At 41.6% G+C, this 15,019-nt stretch overlaps 1 protein-coding gene across 1 annotated transcript in view; it reads left to right on the plus strand.

Annotated features, from left to right (window-relative positions):
* DPP6 (dipeptidyl peptidase like 6) overlaps positions 1-15,019 on the plus strand; it is a 785,445-nt gene that overhangs the window by 498,159 nt on the left and 272,267 nt on the right. Inside the window, exon 4 of the mRNA XM_055591348.1 lies at positions 6,435-6,529. Within this exon, the coding sequence (XP_055447323.1) occupies positions 6,435-6,529 (95 nt within the window). The remainder of the gene's footprint in view (positions 1-6,434; positions 6,530-15,019) is intronic.

Genomic DNA, 15,019 nt, shown 5'->3' on the forward strand with positions numbered 1-15,019 from the left:
TATAATTGTTGATAGTAGTCTGTTATGATCCTTTGTATTTCTATGTTGTCTGTTGTGATCTCTCCATTTTCATTTCTAATTTTATTGATTTGATTTTTCTCCCTTTGTTTCTTGATGAGTCTGGCTAATGGTTTGTCAATTTTATTTATCCTTTCAAAAAACCAGCTTTTGGTTTTGTTGATTTTTGCTATGATCTCTTTTGTTTCTTTTGCATTTATTTCTGCTCTAAGTTTTAAGATTTCTTTCCTTCTACTAACCCTGGGGTTCTTCATTTCTTCCTTTTCTAGTTGCTTTAGGTGTAGAGTTAGGTTATTTATTTGACTTTTTTCTTGTTTCTTGAGGTGTGCCTGTATTGCTATGAATTTTCCCCTTAGGACTGCTTTTACCGTGTCCCACAGGTTTTGGGTTGTTGTGTTTTCATTTTCATTCGTTTCTATGCAAATTTTGATTTCTTTTTTGATTTCTTCTGTGATTTGTTGGTTATTCAGCAGCGTGTTGTTCAGCCTCCATATGTTGGAATTTTTAATAGTTTTTCTCCTGTAATTGAGATCTAATCTTACTGCAATGTGGTCAGAAAAGATGCTTGGAATGATTTCTATTTTTTTGAATTTACCAAGGCTAACTTTATGGCCCAGGATGTGATCTATCCTGGAGAAGGTTCCATGTGCGCTTGAGAAAAAGGTGAAATTCATTGTTTTGGGATGAAATGTCCTATAGATATCAATTAGGTCTAACTGGTCTATTGTATCGTTTAAAGTTTGTGTTTCCTTGTTAATTTTCTGTTTAGTTGATCTATCCATAGGTGTGAGTGGGGTATTAAAGTCTCCCACTATTATTGTGTTATTGTTAATTTCTCCTTTCATACTTGTTAGCATTTGTCTTACATACTGCGGTGCTCCTGTGTTGGGTGCATATATATTTATAATTGTTATATCTTCTTCTTGGATTGATCCTTTGATCATTATGTAGTGACCTTCTTTGTCTCTTTTCACAGCCTTTGTTTTAAAGTCTATTTTATCTGATATGAGTATTGCTACTCCTGCTTTCTTTTGGTCCCTATTTGCATGGAAAATCTTTTTCCAGCCCTTCACTTTCAGTCTGTATGTGTCCCCTGTTTTGAGGTGGGTCTCTTGTAGACAACATATGTAGGGGTCTTGTTTTTGTATCCATTCAGCCAGTCATTGTCTTTTGGTTGGGGCATTCAACCCATTTACGTTTAAGGTAATTACTGATAAATAATAAAAATTTAAAATTCCAATAAAAACATTTATTAATGGAATGTAAACCGTTCTCTCAGGGAAAATTTTTTTAATAAAGGAGATACAGGTGACTCCAAATCCTTTTCTCAAATATTGTTGACAGCTGACATACACCAAGGGCTTACCTTGAGCCTGGCGTTGTTTATAAAACACATTGTGTGTTCTACGTGTATCGTCTCATTGACTCCATGTGAGCAATAGAAGGTGCATACTGTTATTTCATCTATCCTATCATGCAAAAGAGAAGTTATCTTTAAAAAGCATTGTTAGGGAGAGAAAAATGCAGTTAAAAAATAAAGTTGTAAGTCTCCAGGAAGATAGGAAATTTCTACACTTGCATTAATTTAATAAAATAGTCAAAAATTGTATAAAACACTCTTTGGGAGATCTCCAGGAGAGAATTACTCAAAACATCATTCTACTAGAAAATTTCAATAGTCAAGGAAAGACCGAGCACACAAAAAATTAGCTAAGTGAAAGTCAATTTAATGAGACAAGGGACATGCTTAATTTATGACCACATATATAACTCTGCATTTACAATTAGAGAATAATGTGTTCTCTCAAGAAACTCTTCCAAAAATGGGCCATGTGTCAGTCCGTAAACCAGTCTCAACAAATTTCAAAGAATTAATAATACAGATTTTTCTGACAACTGGTAGTAAAAAACAGTGTTTTTCATACATTTGCAGATTAAAATTATCAATAACAGGTTGAGAAGAAATTGTGACAGAAACTGAAAATGCATAATACTAAGCAGTAGTGAAAATACTATTCTACTCATTAAAACTTACAAACTCAAAGAAATAATTAAGAATGTTTATATTAACTTTGGCCACCTCATGTGAAGAGTTGACTCATTGGAAAAGACTCTGATGCTGGGAGGGATTGGGGGCAGGAGGAGAAGGGGACGACAGAGGATGAGATGGCTAGATGGCATCACTGACTCGATGGACTTGAGTCTGGGTGAACTCCAGGAGTTGGTGATGGACAGGGAGGCCTGGCATGCTGCGTTTCATGGGGTTGCAAAGAGTTGTACACGACTGAGCAACTGAACTGAACTGAACAGAACTGATAACACAGTTGTGATTATATTAGAAAAGAAGAAATGCTGAAATTAACAAGCTCAATGTCAAACCTAAAAGTTAAGAAAAGGAGAAGGATGAGATAAGATAGAACTGGAAGTAATGAAATTGAAAGTATAGGTACAGTATTTTCTCCATCTGACCCGTGAGCCACACATGCATGATGAGAAGCCCAGCAGATCAACTGAAGATAAAATATCTGAACTGAGAGTGGAGCTGCTCTCCAGAAAGACAAAGTTGACCATCCAGGTTTAGCAAAGAAATTACCTGCTATAGCAAAGGAGACAGCAGTCACTGGAGAATATTAACAAAACCCAGTAAAAGTTGGACTCTAAGGAAAGCTGAGCACCAAAGAATTGATGCTTTCAACCTATGGTGCTGGAGAAAAGTCTTGAGTCCCTTGGACTGCAAGAAGATCAAGCCAGTCATTCCTAAAGGAAATCAACCCTGAATATTCATTGGAAGGACTGCTGATGAAGCTGAAACTCCAATCCTTTGTCCACCTGATGCGAAGAGCTGACTCATTGGATAAGACCCCGATGCTGGGAAAGATTGAGGGCAAGAGGAGAAGGGGCGACAGAGGATGAGATGGTTGGATGGCATCACTGACTCAATGGACATGAGTAAGAGTAAGCTCCGGGAGTTGGTGATGCATAGGGAGGCCTGGCGTGTTTCAGTCCGTGGGGTCACAAAGAGCTGGACACGACTTAGTGACTGAACAACAACAACAAAACCCAGAGTGTCCAGAAATTAATCCATGATGTCCTGGAAATAATGAAAAAATTACCTTACATACAAAGAACCAAGAAAGAATGGAAGACAATCTCAACATAAAAGTAATTGAATCTGATCATGAAATGAACCTTATTTTGGAACTGAGAGATAAGGATTTTATAAGATTCTTTAATTGTCCTCAATGAGTTAACATGATCATGTTTTTAATAAATGAAAATCCCAAAGGAAAGCCTCAGCAGAAAAATAGGAATAATAAAAAGAACTGAATGGACATTCCTAAACAGAAGATCACAGATTCTAAAATTTTTTAAATTCACTGTGTGGATTTGATAGTCCAATAATTGTGACAGAGAAAAGACAAAGTGACTTTGATGATAGATCAATAAAAATGATTTCAATAGAAATGATTCAAGGTGAACAGAGAGAAAAAAAATTCTTTAATGATCAGAGCATCCAAGGCTGTTAGATAACATCAGGGTGCCCAATATATGGGAAATTGGAATACCAGAAGGAGAGGAGACAGATAAAGGAGTAGAAAGTTTATCTGGAAAATAAGCAGCTAAAGATCTGGTGAAGATATAAATTTGCAGATACAAGACGCTCATTAAACATCAAACAAACAGGAAGCAGGCCCCCTCGAAAGTGCATCGTCATCAAACCGCTGAAAACCACAGACAGCAAGTAAACCTGGAAAGCAGCAAACGTGCCCAGAAATGACATGCAGGGAAATAATTCAGTGCATAGTTGGCTTCTCATTAGAAACCATGGTGACCAGAAGACAGGGAACAGAACTTCCACTAAAAGGAAAAAAAAAACTAACCTAGAAACCTGTGTTATAAGAAATACTTTTCAAGAATGAAGGCTAAAGGAAAAGACTTTTAGACAAAGTTAAAAGAATTGGTTGCCAGCAATTCATATAATCAGAAATCCTAAAGAAAATTCTTTAAGAAGTAGGAAAATGATATCTGATGGAAACTCATATTTTTGATAAAATTATTACCATCAGTAATGGTAAATGGATAAATGCGAAAGACAGTGTTTTGTTTTGTTTTTTTGCTTTTTCTTCTTAATGTCTTTATACGCTATGATACTGTTATAAACAATAATTATAGCATTGTCTTGTGGAAAGTATAAAGTATTGATGTAACACACATAGCAGTTACCACAGGATGAGACTGTATATGGACCTGAAACCTGAAAGGTCTCAACCGTGTCTTTTATGAGAAGTGGCACGTGGTTAACTCTTTGTAGATGCTGCTAAGTTGAGTACATATTAAAATCTCTAGGACAACCACTAAAAAAAAACAAAAGCAAAGAAATACAGCTAAAAATAGGGAAATTAAAATTGTAAAAATTATTCAAACAATAAAGTGAAAATCAGGAAACAAGAAAGAGGGAAACAAGAAGTAAAGGAGAAAAGTAGAAAACACACGCACCCCCCAAAGAGATTACAGACCAAAGTCAGTCATAATAATTTCATTAAATGTGCATCCGGTACATTCACCAGGATAGACCACATCTGGGGCCACAAAAATGTCTTAATGAGCTTTAAAAGGCTAAAATCATGTACTGAATATTCTTTGATTCACTGAATTGAAACTAAAAATCTGTAAAAAATAAGAAGACCAGAATAACTTTACATATTTGGAAATTAACATATTTCTCAATAATCATTGGGTCAAGCAGATTTTACAGGGAAAATTAGAAGTAATTTGAACTGAATAATAACATAATTCAGCATACCAAAATTTGTGAGATGTAGGTAATACCATGCATAAAGGAGAAGTTTTAGCTTTAATAGTCTTACTAAAAGGAAAGAAAATGAAACCAAAATTCTAAGCTTCCATCTTAACAGACTAGAAGAAGAAGAGAAAACTAAAGGCAGAGCAAATAGAATAAAGGAATAAAAAAGAAAAGAATGTAATTCTGCGGAGCAGAATTTTAAAGGCATAGAAATGATAACCCTGCTGGAATCAGGCCTGTCCACACAGTGCTTCCCATTCATCAACCAATTGCCGTGTGAAATACCTTCACCTTCATACTGGCTCAGTGTCAGCCCCTGCACTCAGAAAGGTAGTATTATTTCTTTTTAAAAAAATTTTATTGAGTATAGTTAGTTTACAGTATTGTTAGCGTCAGGTGTGCAGAAAAGTGAATCAGTCATGCACATACAGATATCTCCACTCTTTTTCCGGTTCTTTTCCCGCTTAGGTTATTACGAAGTATTGAGTCGAGTTCCGTGTGCAGTGGAGTAGGTCCTTATTAGTTATCTTAATGTTATGTATAGAGTGCACATACATCAATCCCAACCTCCCAATTATTATTTCTTCTTCCCATTGTGCGCTTTGCCTCCTGTCTACCTACTGTCCTTTCAGAAACTTTCAGTTCAGTTCAGTCGTGTCTGACTCTTTGCAACCCCATGGACTGCAGCACACCAGGCCTCCCTGTCCATCACCAACTCCCGGAGTTTACTCAAACTCATGTCCATCGAGTTGGTGATGCCATCCAACCATCTCATCCTCTGTCGTCCCCTTTTCCTCATGCCCTCAATCTTGCCCAGCATCAGGGTCTTTTCCAATGAGTCAGCTCTTTGCATCAGGTGGCCAAAGTACTGGAGTTTCAGCTTCAACATCAGTCCTTCCAGTGAATCTTCAGGACTGATTTCCTTTAGGATGGACTGGTTGCACCCTTTCATTTATAGTATGTATACACAGCACACACACACAGTCACTCATGCCCACATGCCTATACACTCACACACACACCTCCACATGCGTAAGATTCAGTGGAATTGCTCTATTAGTTTTTTTATTTTTTTAATATTTAATTGGAGGAGAATTGCCTTGCAATATTGTGTTGACTTCTGCCACACAGCAATGAAATCAGCCGCGAGTACACCCATGACCCCTCCCTCCGGAGCCTCCCCCACCCCCCATCCCATCCCACTCCTCCGGGGAGCCACAGAGCACCAGGCTGAGTTCCTTGTGCCCGTGTAGCAGCTTCCCGCTGGCTGGCTGTTTCACACATGGCCGTATATATGTCAGTGCTGCCCTCTCGATTCATCCCACCCGCTCCTTCCCCCACTGGGTCCAAAGTCTGTTCTCTATGTGTCTCTATCCCTGCCCTGCAAATCAGTTCATCAGTTCCCTTTTTAAGGAGATATTTTTCAGAGAGAAGCTTCATGTGCGGTTATATGGAAAGGAACTGAATATATTTCACCATATTTAATGGATCCTTCAACAAAACACAGGATATATTTTTGTTGGAGCTGGTCAGTTCATTTTACCTAAATGTCTATCAAGAGCTACTGAGTTCCTTGGTGTTTCATGTTTCTTTTTTATCTCCTCTCTTGTAGATAAAGAATTCATCTACAGAGAGCAGAAAGGAAGTGTGATACTGCGGAATGTTGAAACAAATACTTCTACGGTGTTAATAGAAGGCAAAAAAATTGTAAGTACTCCCTTTAATGACCAGGATAATTTCAGTTTTCCCACCTTCGAGTCAGTAAAGCAGAAAATGACTTTAGGTTTCAACTTTTAGTATAGCCAAGCAGAAGCAATAAATTTGTAATACTACAGACTGAGCAGCTAAAGATAATGTGAAACTGAAACCACACTAATTTAATAAGATGAAAGCATGGTTTCTCCAAGTGTACAGAAAGTTTCTCTGCAGGTGTTGGAAACAAGTGTTGCATATCACTTATAATTGAAAGACGAGTCCTAAGGCTTTGCACATTTACAGAACAATTGGGGGTAATGCAGAGAATACTTCAGGATGGCTTGCTCGATCTCATTTTTTAAAAATCGCATCCTCACATGCACAGGGAATATTAATTTAGGCACTGACAGTACTTAGTCTATAATGACATTAAGTGATGTTTATGCTTTGGAACAAGGACGGAGTCGATATGAATGCCAGTACTTCATCATTGGGAATACCTGTTTTCCCAGAGATAATGGCATTAAGATTTGGAGCTCTTGTACAGTTAATGGTACTTATTGAAGAATTGACTGAAGTTATGTACCAGAAATCAATTTAAAGAGCATCAACTCTTTTTTTTTTTTTTCACATATGTTCATGCTCATTTTTAGAAGGAATCAATCTTCAGCTTTAGGGAGTCTATCCTTTTCTTGTACAATATGCTGAAAGGAAGTCACGGGAAGAAACTAAGGCAAGTCTGTTAAAAGAGAGACTTGACACAGACCAAGAATTTGCAGTCAGAATGGTCATAAGAAGCATCTGGTGTGAATGAGAAACACAAGGAATTCTGGGATCTGGGGATTAGAGCCCACGGTGGCAGGTGGGGGTGGGGGCGGGGGAAGAGCTGCCTGGATTTACAGCTAAGGATCCTGAGCCCAGTAAGGGAGTGAGCTTGAGGACCCTGGGTGAGGACTCAGGCTGGTCCCTGGAGCCTCCATCCCAGACAAGAAAGGATGAGAGGACCACTCCATCTCTGTGCTACCCCACCCGCCACCCACACAAATGCTGCCCCACCTTCTCCAGAACACGAAGCTTGCCTTTTGAACACTCTTCATTTCTTTTCAGTGTAGCGACACCTTGTTCTTTAAAAGTAAGCATTTTAGTGGTGTTTAGAAAGAAATGGATCCCGCCCTTTACAGAGACTGTTTGCGGATGTGAGGGAGGCCTGGAATAGCTGTATGATGGTATAATTCCCAAAACGACAGGTTTATTGAATTCAATAGTATTCTGGCAAAGTAGGACCTGACCCAGAAAGAATGAATGTGCCTGCATTTTTTTGTGTTAAAAAAACCATCTGTGATAGAATGACTGCCCTTAGAAAAGCTGATTCAACTCACTTAAACATACAGGAGCTGCAGAAATGGTTTTCTAATAATCGAGAGGAGAAAGTAATGGGACTGTTGCTGAGGGTAAGTGCGTGTTAGTGTCAGGATAGCGCCCACACTTCCTGTGAGGACATCGGTTTTCTGGCAGCAGGTGCTATGCATACAGCTGCGTAAGACTAGGAACAGCCTTCTCTTTCTCAGATCAATACCTGTGACAGATAGAGTATTGTAACTGAAGTTGTTTTAGCCGAGTAATAAAGCAACTTTGGAAAACACCTTAGGTAGAGAAAAAAGGAAGAACTCTTCTTGAAAATCGGAAGGCGTATCCTGTATAATGAAATTTCTTCTTAATATGTCATTTATCCACTCACATCAGAAACATTTGTTGACCGCCAAAGGTGTACATACATTCTGATTAATACTGTTCATGATCAATCCAGTTTATTCCTGGCTCAAAGCTGCACGTAAAGACTCCTATAAACAGACCTCAGATAAATTCAGTTCGGTTCAGTCGCTCAGTCTTGTCCGACTCTTTGTGACCCCGTGGACTGCAGCACCCCAGGCCTTCCTGTCCACCACCAACTCCCGGAACTTACTCAAACTCATGTCCGTTGAGTCCGTGATGCCATCCAACCATCTCATCCTCTGTCGCCCCTTCTCCTCCCACCTTCAATCTTTCCCAGCATCAGGGTATTTTCAAATGAGTCAGTTCTTCGCATCAGGTGGCCAAAGTATTGGAGTTTCAGCTTCAGCATCAGTCCTTCCAATGAATATTCAGGACTGATTTCCTTTAGGATGGACTGGTTGGATTTCCTTGCAGTCCAAGGGACTCTTTTAAGAGTCTTCTCCAACACCACAGTTCAAAAGCATCAATTCTTCAGTGCTCAGCTTTCTTTATAGTCCAACTCTCACATCCATACATGACTACTGGAAAAACCACAGCTTTGACTAGACGGACTTTAAGAGGAAATGTCCCTGGCGGCCTGCATCATCATTTAGAACATAGAAGCTCTGGATTTAAGTTCTTTTGAGCCAGTTAAACTTCTTGTTCTTCAGCGCCTCCGTCTGCAAGTTAAAGCCGATGAAGCGATCCAGCCTTGAGATGGCTGTCTGCCCTGTGTGTTTTCATGAGCAAACATGAAGAAAGGGAAGCACAGCGCTCTGAGGGGTTGGGGTCAAGGACCCTCTGCTCCCGGGAGGGTGCGTGGGCTGCAGAGAGCAGGAACACAGGGCAGTGGCTCTCGTCTGATCTGCCCTCTTCCCTTTGCTATGATGGCTCACCAAGCAGTCTCTCCTTATTCGGAATTCAGAAGCTTGAGATTGTTTCAGTGATAAAGGTAAGCGGAGACAGAGAACTGTGCTACCTGTGAGGCTACCAGTAATCTTCAGGTTTATCTTAAAATGACCCAGAACTAGTGGCGACATGAACATGAAGCAGTGACTGCCTGGGTCAGGAGTTTAGACTATTAACCTGCCGTCTGACCCCTAACCTCATTCTCCTTCCCCAGCCTCACAAGCAAGGTCCCATAGGGTGGGTACCCCAGCCCACTGGCCTTGAGCATCGTCCTGGCTCCTTGGCTTCTGTGACTGGCTCTTTCCCGGGATGGATCAATGGAAGGGAATGAGACTGAATGCCACTCACACTAGCCAATCCAGCAGAAGGGCTTTATAGATCATTGATGATTATGCAAACGAGAGCTTGTGCTGTGCTGGGCTTACCTGGAGGGGTCTCACTTGCTCCCCAAACAATTTCCTTTAACAAAAAGGAGGTCATTTGTCCCTTCTCACACCTTCAAATGGTAGAAGTCAGATCATGAAATATTTCAGAACTCCACAAATAGTTTAAGCTGTGAGCACACGGAGACACTTAGCATCCTGTGGTAACTCCATCCTGGTTTGCACTGTTACTTGCATTCTTTGGGGTTTTATGTTATTTTGTGATGGGTATTTTCAGATGCTTATTATTTGGTAGTGTATCATATTTGGTGTGACATGGTAATTGATTTAGGAAGCATTTACCAAAAGATCTTGGCCAGGGGACTTCCCTGGTGGTGAAGACTTTGCCTTCCAATGCAGGGAGTGCAGGTTTGATCCCTGGTTGGGAAGCTAAGATCCCGCATGCCTTGCAGCCCTCCCCCCCCAAAAAACCAGAAAGCAGAAACAATGTAACAAATCAGTAGAAACTTAAAAAATTAGTCCACTTCTGAAAAAAATCTTTAAAAATAATCTTGGTTCACTTTCTGATTTTTTTAATACTTTTGAGGCGTTCCTTTTAGATTTCTATGGGAATGAAATCACAAGCACATTGTCTGGGCCGGGGACCTGCGCTGCTCAGCTGCAAAGCTCATGGGAGGCAGGTCCGGCCTGGTTTAGTTTTGTCTCTCCCACGGTGCTTGGCACTGTGACCTGCACACAGTAGGTGGTCCATGACTGTGTATCATGTGAATGAATGTAAAAGGTCACAAAACAGGAGTGAGCTGTCGGTCCCCCGGAGCATCAGTGCGGCGAGGATGGGGCGGTTCCTGACCCAGCTCCTCCCCACGCTGGCGTTGCTGTCTGCTCGGAGCGGCAGGCCTTCAGGCAGCTGTGCAAGCTCTGTGCATCCTCTCCCGCCTCCCAGGAGCGTTTTCTGGACGACATGAGAAGACAGACGTGGCAGACTGGGGTGTGAGTGTCAGTTAACGCGGCTCAGGATTGTGGGAGAGCCCGGCGGATCAAGGCTCCGGCAGGATGAGCCAGTGGCGGCTCTAGAGATACCCAGGGTGACTAGGTCAGCAGTGGTGGATGGAGGATTAGCATCCTTGGCTTTGAGCCCCTTCCCTGTAGGACTTGGGTCTAGGCTGTGTCCCAAAATGAGGCGGGTGCCTTCCCCCCAATTTCTAAAAATAAAGTCTAAGCCAGCTTTCACGTGGATTCTGTGCACGCAGTGCTCATTTTACTGAGTTTTGCAGATACTGTGTTTTTTCCACAAATTGAAGGTTTGTGGCCACATACGTCAAACAAGTCTTCTGGTGCCATTTTTCCAACAGCATGTGCCCGCTGTGTGTCTCTGTTGCATTCTGGCAGTTCTCACCATGCCTCAGACTTTTCACTCTGTTTGTTATGGGGAACTGTGATCGGTGATTTTTGATGTTGCTACTGTAATTGTTTGCGGGGCACCCTGGGGAGCACCCGTATAAGACATCAAACTTAATTGAAAATGTGTGTGTTCTGACTGCTCCCCACTCCCAGCCATTCCCCTGACTCCATCTTCTCAGTCTCTCTGTTCCCTGAGACTCAACAGTATTGAAATTGGGCCAGTTAATGGCCCTACAAGGTCCTCTAAGTATTCAAGTGAAAGGAAGAGTCACAAGCCAGGCCTCTCACTTTAAATCAAAAGTCAGAAGTGGTGAAGCGTAGTGAGGGAGGTCCCCGAAAGCCACAACAGGCCGAAAGCTAAGCCTCTGGCCATTTACCCACGTTGTGAACGCAAAGGAAGAGTTGTTGAAGGAGGTGAAAAGTGATCCTCCAGCGACCACACGAATGATAAAGCAGAATAACCTCATTGGTGTCGTGGAGAAAGTTTTAATGTTCTGGACAGAAGATCTGAACAGCCACCGCATTGCCTTAAGCCAAAGTCTAATCCAGGCAAGGCCCTAACTCTTCAGTTCTCTGAAGCCTGAGACAGGTGAGGAAGCCGCAGGAGAAAAGTCTGAAGCTGGCAGAGGCTGGTTCGTGAAGTCTGCACAAGGAAACCGTCTCTCTAGCATCAAGTGCAGGGTGAAGCCGGCAAGTGCTGATGTAGGAGCTGTGGGTCATCCAGAAGACCTAGGTAAGATAATCAGTGAAGGTGGCGACAGTAAGCCACACAGCTTCAATTTATTGGGTTGGCCAGAATCTCAGCAGACGGACCAGATGAACTTTTTGGCCAGCCCGATAGATGAAACAGTCTTATGTTGGAAGAAGACAGCATCAAAGACTTTCATAGCGAGAGAGAAGTCAATACGTGGCTTCAGAGCTTCAAGGGACAGGCTGACTCTCACTGAGGGTTAATGCAACTGATGACTTTCACTTGAAGCCAGTACTCATTTACCTTTCCAAAAGTCCTAGGGCCCTTAAGAATTGGGCTAAATCTACTCTGCCCTGTGTTCTATAAACAGAACAACAAAGCCTGGATGATGGCTCATCCGTTTACCACATGGTCTGCTGAATATTTTAAACCCACTGTTGAGACCTACTGCTCAGAAAAGAAGATGCCTTTCAAAATATTACTGCTCATTGACAATGCACCTGGTCCCCAGAAGCTCCGATGGAGATGTACAACAAGATTAACATTCTCGTGCCTGCAAACACAACCATTCTGTAGCTCATGGATCTAAGAGTAATTTTGATTTTTAAGCCCATAAGGAAATATTTCATTAGACTATAGCTGCCATAGATAGTGATTCCTCTGATGATCTGGGCAAAGTCAATCGAAAACCTTCTGGAAAGGACTCACCATTCTAGATGTTAAAAACATTCATGATTCATGGGAAGAGGTCAAAGCACCAATGTTAACAGGAGATTGGGAGAAGTTGAGTCTAACCCTCATGGATAACTCTGAGGGGTTCGAGACTTCAGTGGAGGAAGTAATGGCAGATGCGGAACAGCAGGAAAACTAGAATTAGAAGTGGAGCCTGAGAATGCACCTAAATGGCTGCAATCTCATGATAAAATTTGAATGGATGAGGAGTTGCTCTTATGGATGAACAAAGTGAGTGGTTTCTTGAGATGAAGTCTACTCCTCAGAAGATGCTGTGAACATGGTTGACATAACAACAAAGAGTTTAGTGTGTTCCCTCAACTTACTGATGAAGCAGGAGCAGTAGGTTTGAGAGCACTGACTCCAGTTTTGAAAGACATTCTACTGTGGGAAAAGCACTTTCAAACAGCACTGCGTGCTACAGAGAAATTGTTCATGAAGGGAGCAGTTAATCAATGGGCAAACTTCATTGCTGTGTTATTTCAAGAAATTTCCACAGTCATCCCACTGATTCTCTTTCTCCAGTACAAGTGCATTTAAAATGGGCTTAATAACATAAATTTCACAGGGGCTGAAATTCTTACAGAAACTCACCACCATCTCTCCAATTCTTCTGAAACATAATAGTGCATAAATTCTCCACCGGATGCAGTGTTGGCCTCTGCTTGAGATTTCAGTATCTAAAGCAGAAATAGCCTTTGCAGATTGTGTCATTCAAACCCTTCCTTTCTTCCGTGAGGAAACCAAGATGGTCCACAGACAACCGTGACTTGACCTCCACTTCATGAGCTGTGGATCCAGCAGTCTGGTTCAGCATAAGCCACTGTGTCAGCTGTGGTACCCATCCTTTTACGCTCTCTGCACTTACAATACCATTGGTAAGCCAGGAGTGGTACGGTGGGTTCAGTCATTCAGTGTACTCTTTACACTGTTCCAGATGTTTGGGAAGCAACTTAGCAATGTGTCCAAGGTTAATAAAAATATTTACGTCTTCTGACTCATTCCAGGGAATTTGTCCTAAGTAGATTTTCTAAAACGTTTCTTACAATAGTGAAAAGGCGTGACACTTGAGAAATGAGATAAGTAAGTAAGTAAAAATAGGCTTCCCTCGTAGCTCAGTTGGTAAGTAAGAGTAAATTAAAGGGACTTCCCTGGATGGTCCAGTGGTTAAGAATCCACCTTGCAATGCAGCGGACGTGGGCTCAAATCCCTGGCTGGGGAACTAAGATCCCACATACGTCGGAGAAACTAAGCCGGCATGCCACAACTGCCGAACCCACACACCATGACTAGAGAGTCCTCATGCCGTGGCAAAGACCCAACTAAGACCCAAGGCAGCCTAATTGATTAATTAATTAAACATGATGTTGCTGTTAAAATAATAGTTATGAAGGCTACAGAGTATTAAATAATGCAAAAATGTTTATGATGTTTTACTAAATAAACACGGAAGAATTCAATATAATACACTTCAGTTAACACCTGTCAGCATCATCTGTGCCCTCAGAAGGCTGGAAGTCAACACCGAGTTCTGACGGTAGCTCGTCTCATTGGGTGGTGAAATTTTGTACATTATTTTGCAGTGTGATGATTTCCATAATTGCTGTTTCAATGCCATTCACTCAGTAATTTTAATCAGATTTTAAAAAATTCAACCTCACATTCCAAAGACATTAGATTTCTTCCATTGATGAATATGTAAGAGCTATAGATGGTTCCTGGAAACACTTGGAAGAGAAAAACAAGCAAATAGAAAAAATATCCTGTTGTTACGCTTATATCAGACTTTCTCAACTTTTATGTCTTTACTTGTTTAATTACTGATCTACTTGTTTTAATTACTTATTTAAATTGCTGGATTAGCATTTAAATGAAAAGCCTTTTTGTTTCTCTCATTTCTTTCTCTCTTTGATTTTATATCATCATGAGACAGTAGAATTTGAATTTTTATCTCACTCTCTAAAAATGAATGAATTCTAACTCCCCACAGGGAGGGACATAGTTACGAGTGTTCTTAGAGCCGTTCCAGACTCCAGGAGAGAAATGGCCGAGGAAATCCAGAAGGTTCTTCCCTGCACCCGTGCCACCAGACCCCCAGCTAGGACGCGTCTGTGGTGGGCGGCCATCCCGGCACGCATTTCTGCCCCAAGCTGACTAAGTGTCTAGCCATCAGTAGTATGACTAAACTGGGCCCCAAGTCAGGGCTGTGACAGAGGAATAGCCTTGTTTTGCCCGTAATTCAGACAGTCAGCACTGGCACCAACGGTGTCCAGGGAAAAGTTTTCTTTGGCCCACAGAGTAGCTTTGTACAAACTCAGTGTCCACATTTCTGGCTTTGCTTTAAAAATTGTAAGATTTGGCAGCAGCAAGACATACTATTCTCACAGATAGCAGATCTGGCTGGTGGGGCCGGGGCAGCTGGCCCGTCCTCAGAGTGACCACAAGGCCTGGCATCTGACCAGACCGGCCTCGGGGTGCCAGACTTTGAGTCTACAGACAAAGGGGCGGCCTGAAAAGTCAGCATCCTTTGCGGGAATGCTGTAGACGGCTGTGGTCCACGTCTCTGTGTATTCTGTGTTCCTTCCCGTGTCTGCGTGGCTCAGCACATCCTTTCTGTCCTTCTGTGTTTTTCCT

The sequence above is a fragment of the Bubalus kerabau genome, chromosome 8, assembly GCF_029407905.1.
Source record: "Bubalus kerabau isolate K-KA32 ecotype Philippines breed swamp buffalo chromosome 8, PCC_UOA_SB_1v2, whole genome shotgun sequence".
NCBI classification, from domain to species: Eukaryota; Metazoa; Chordata; class Mammalia; order Artiodactyla; family Bovidae; genus Bubalus; species Bubalus kerabau.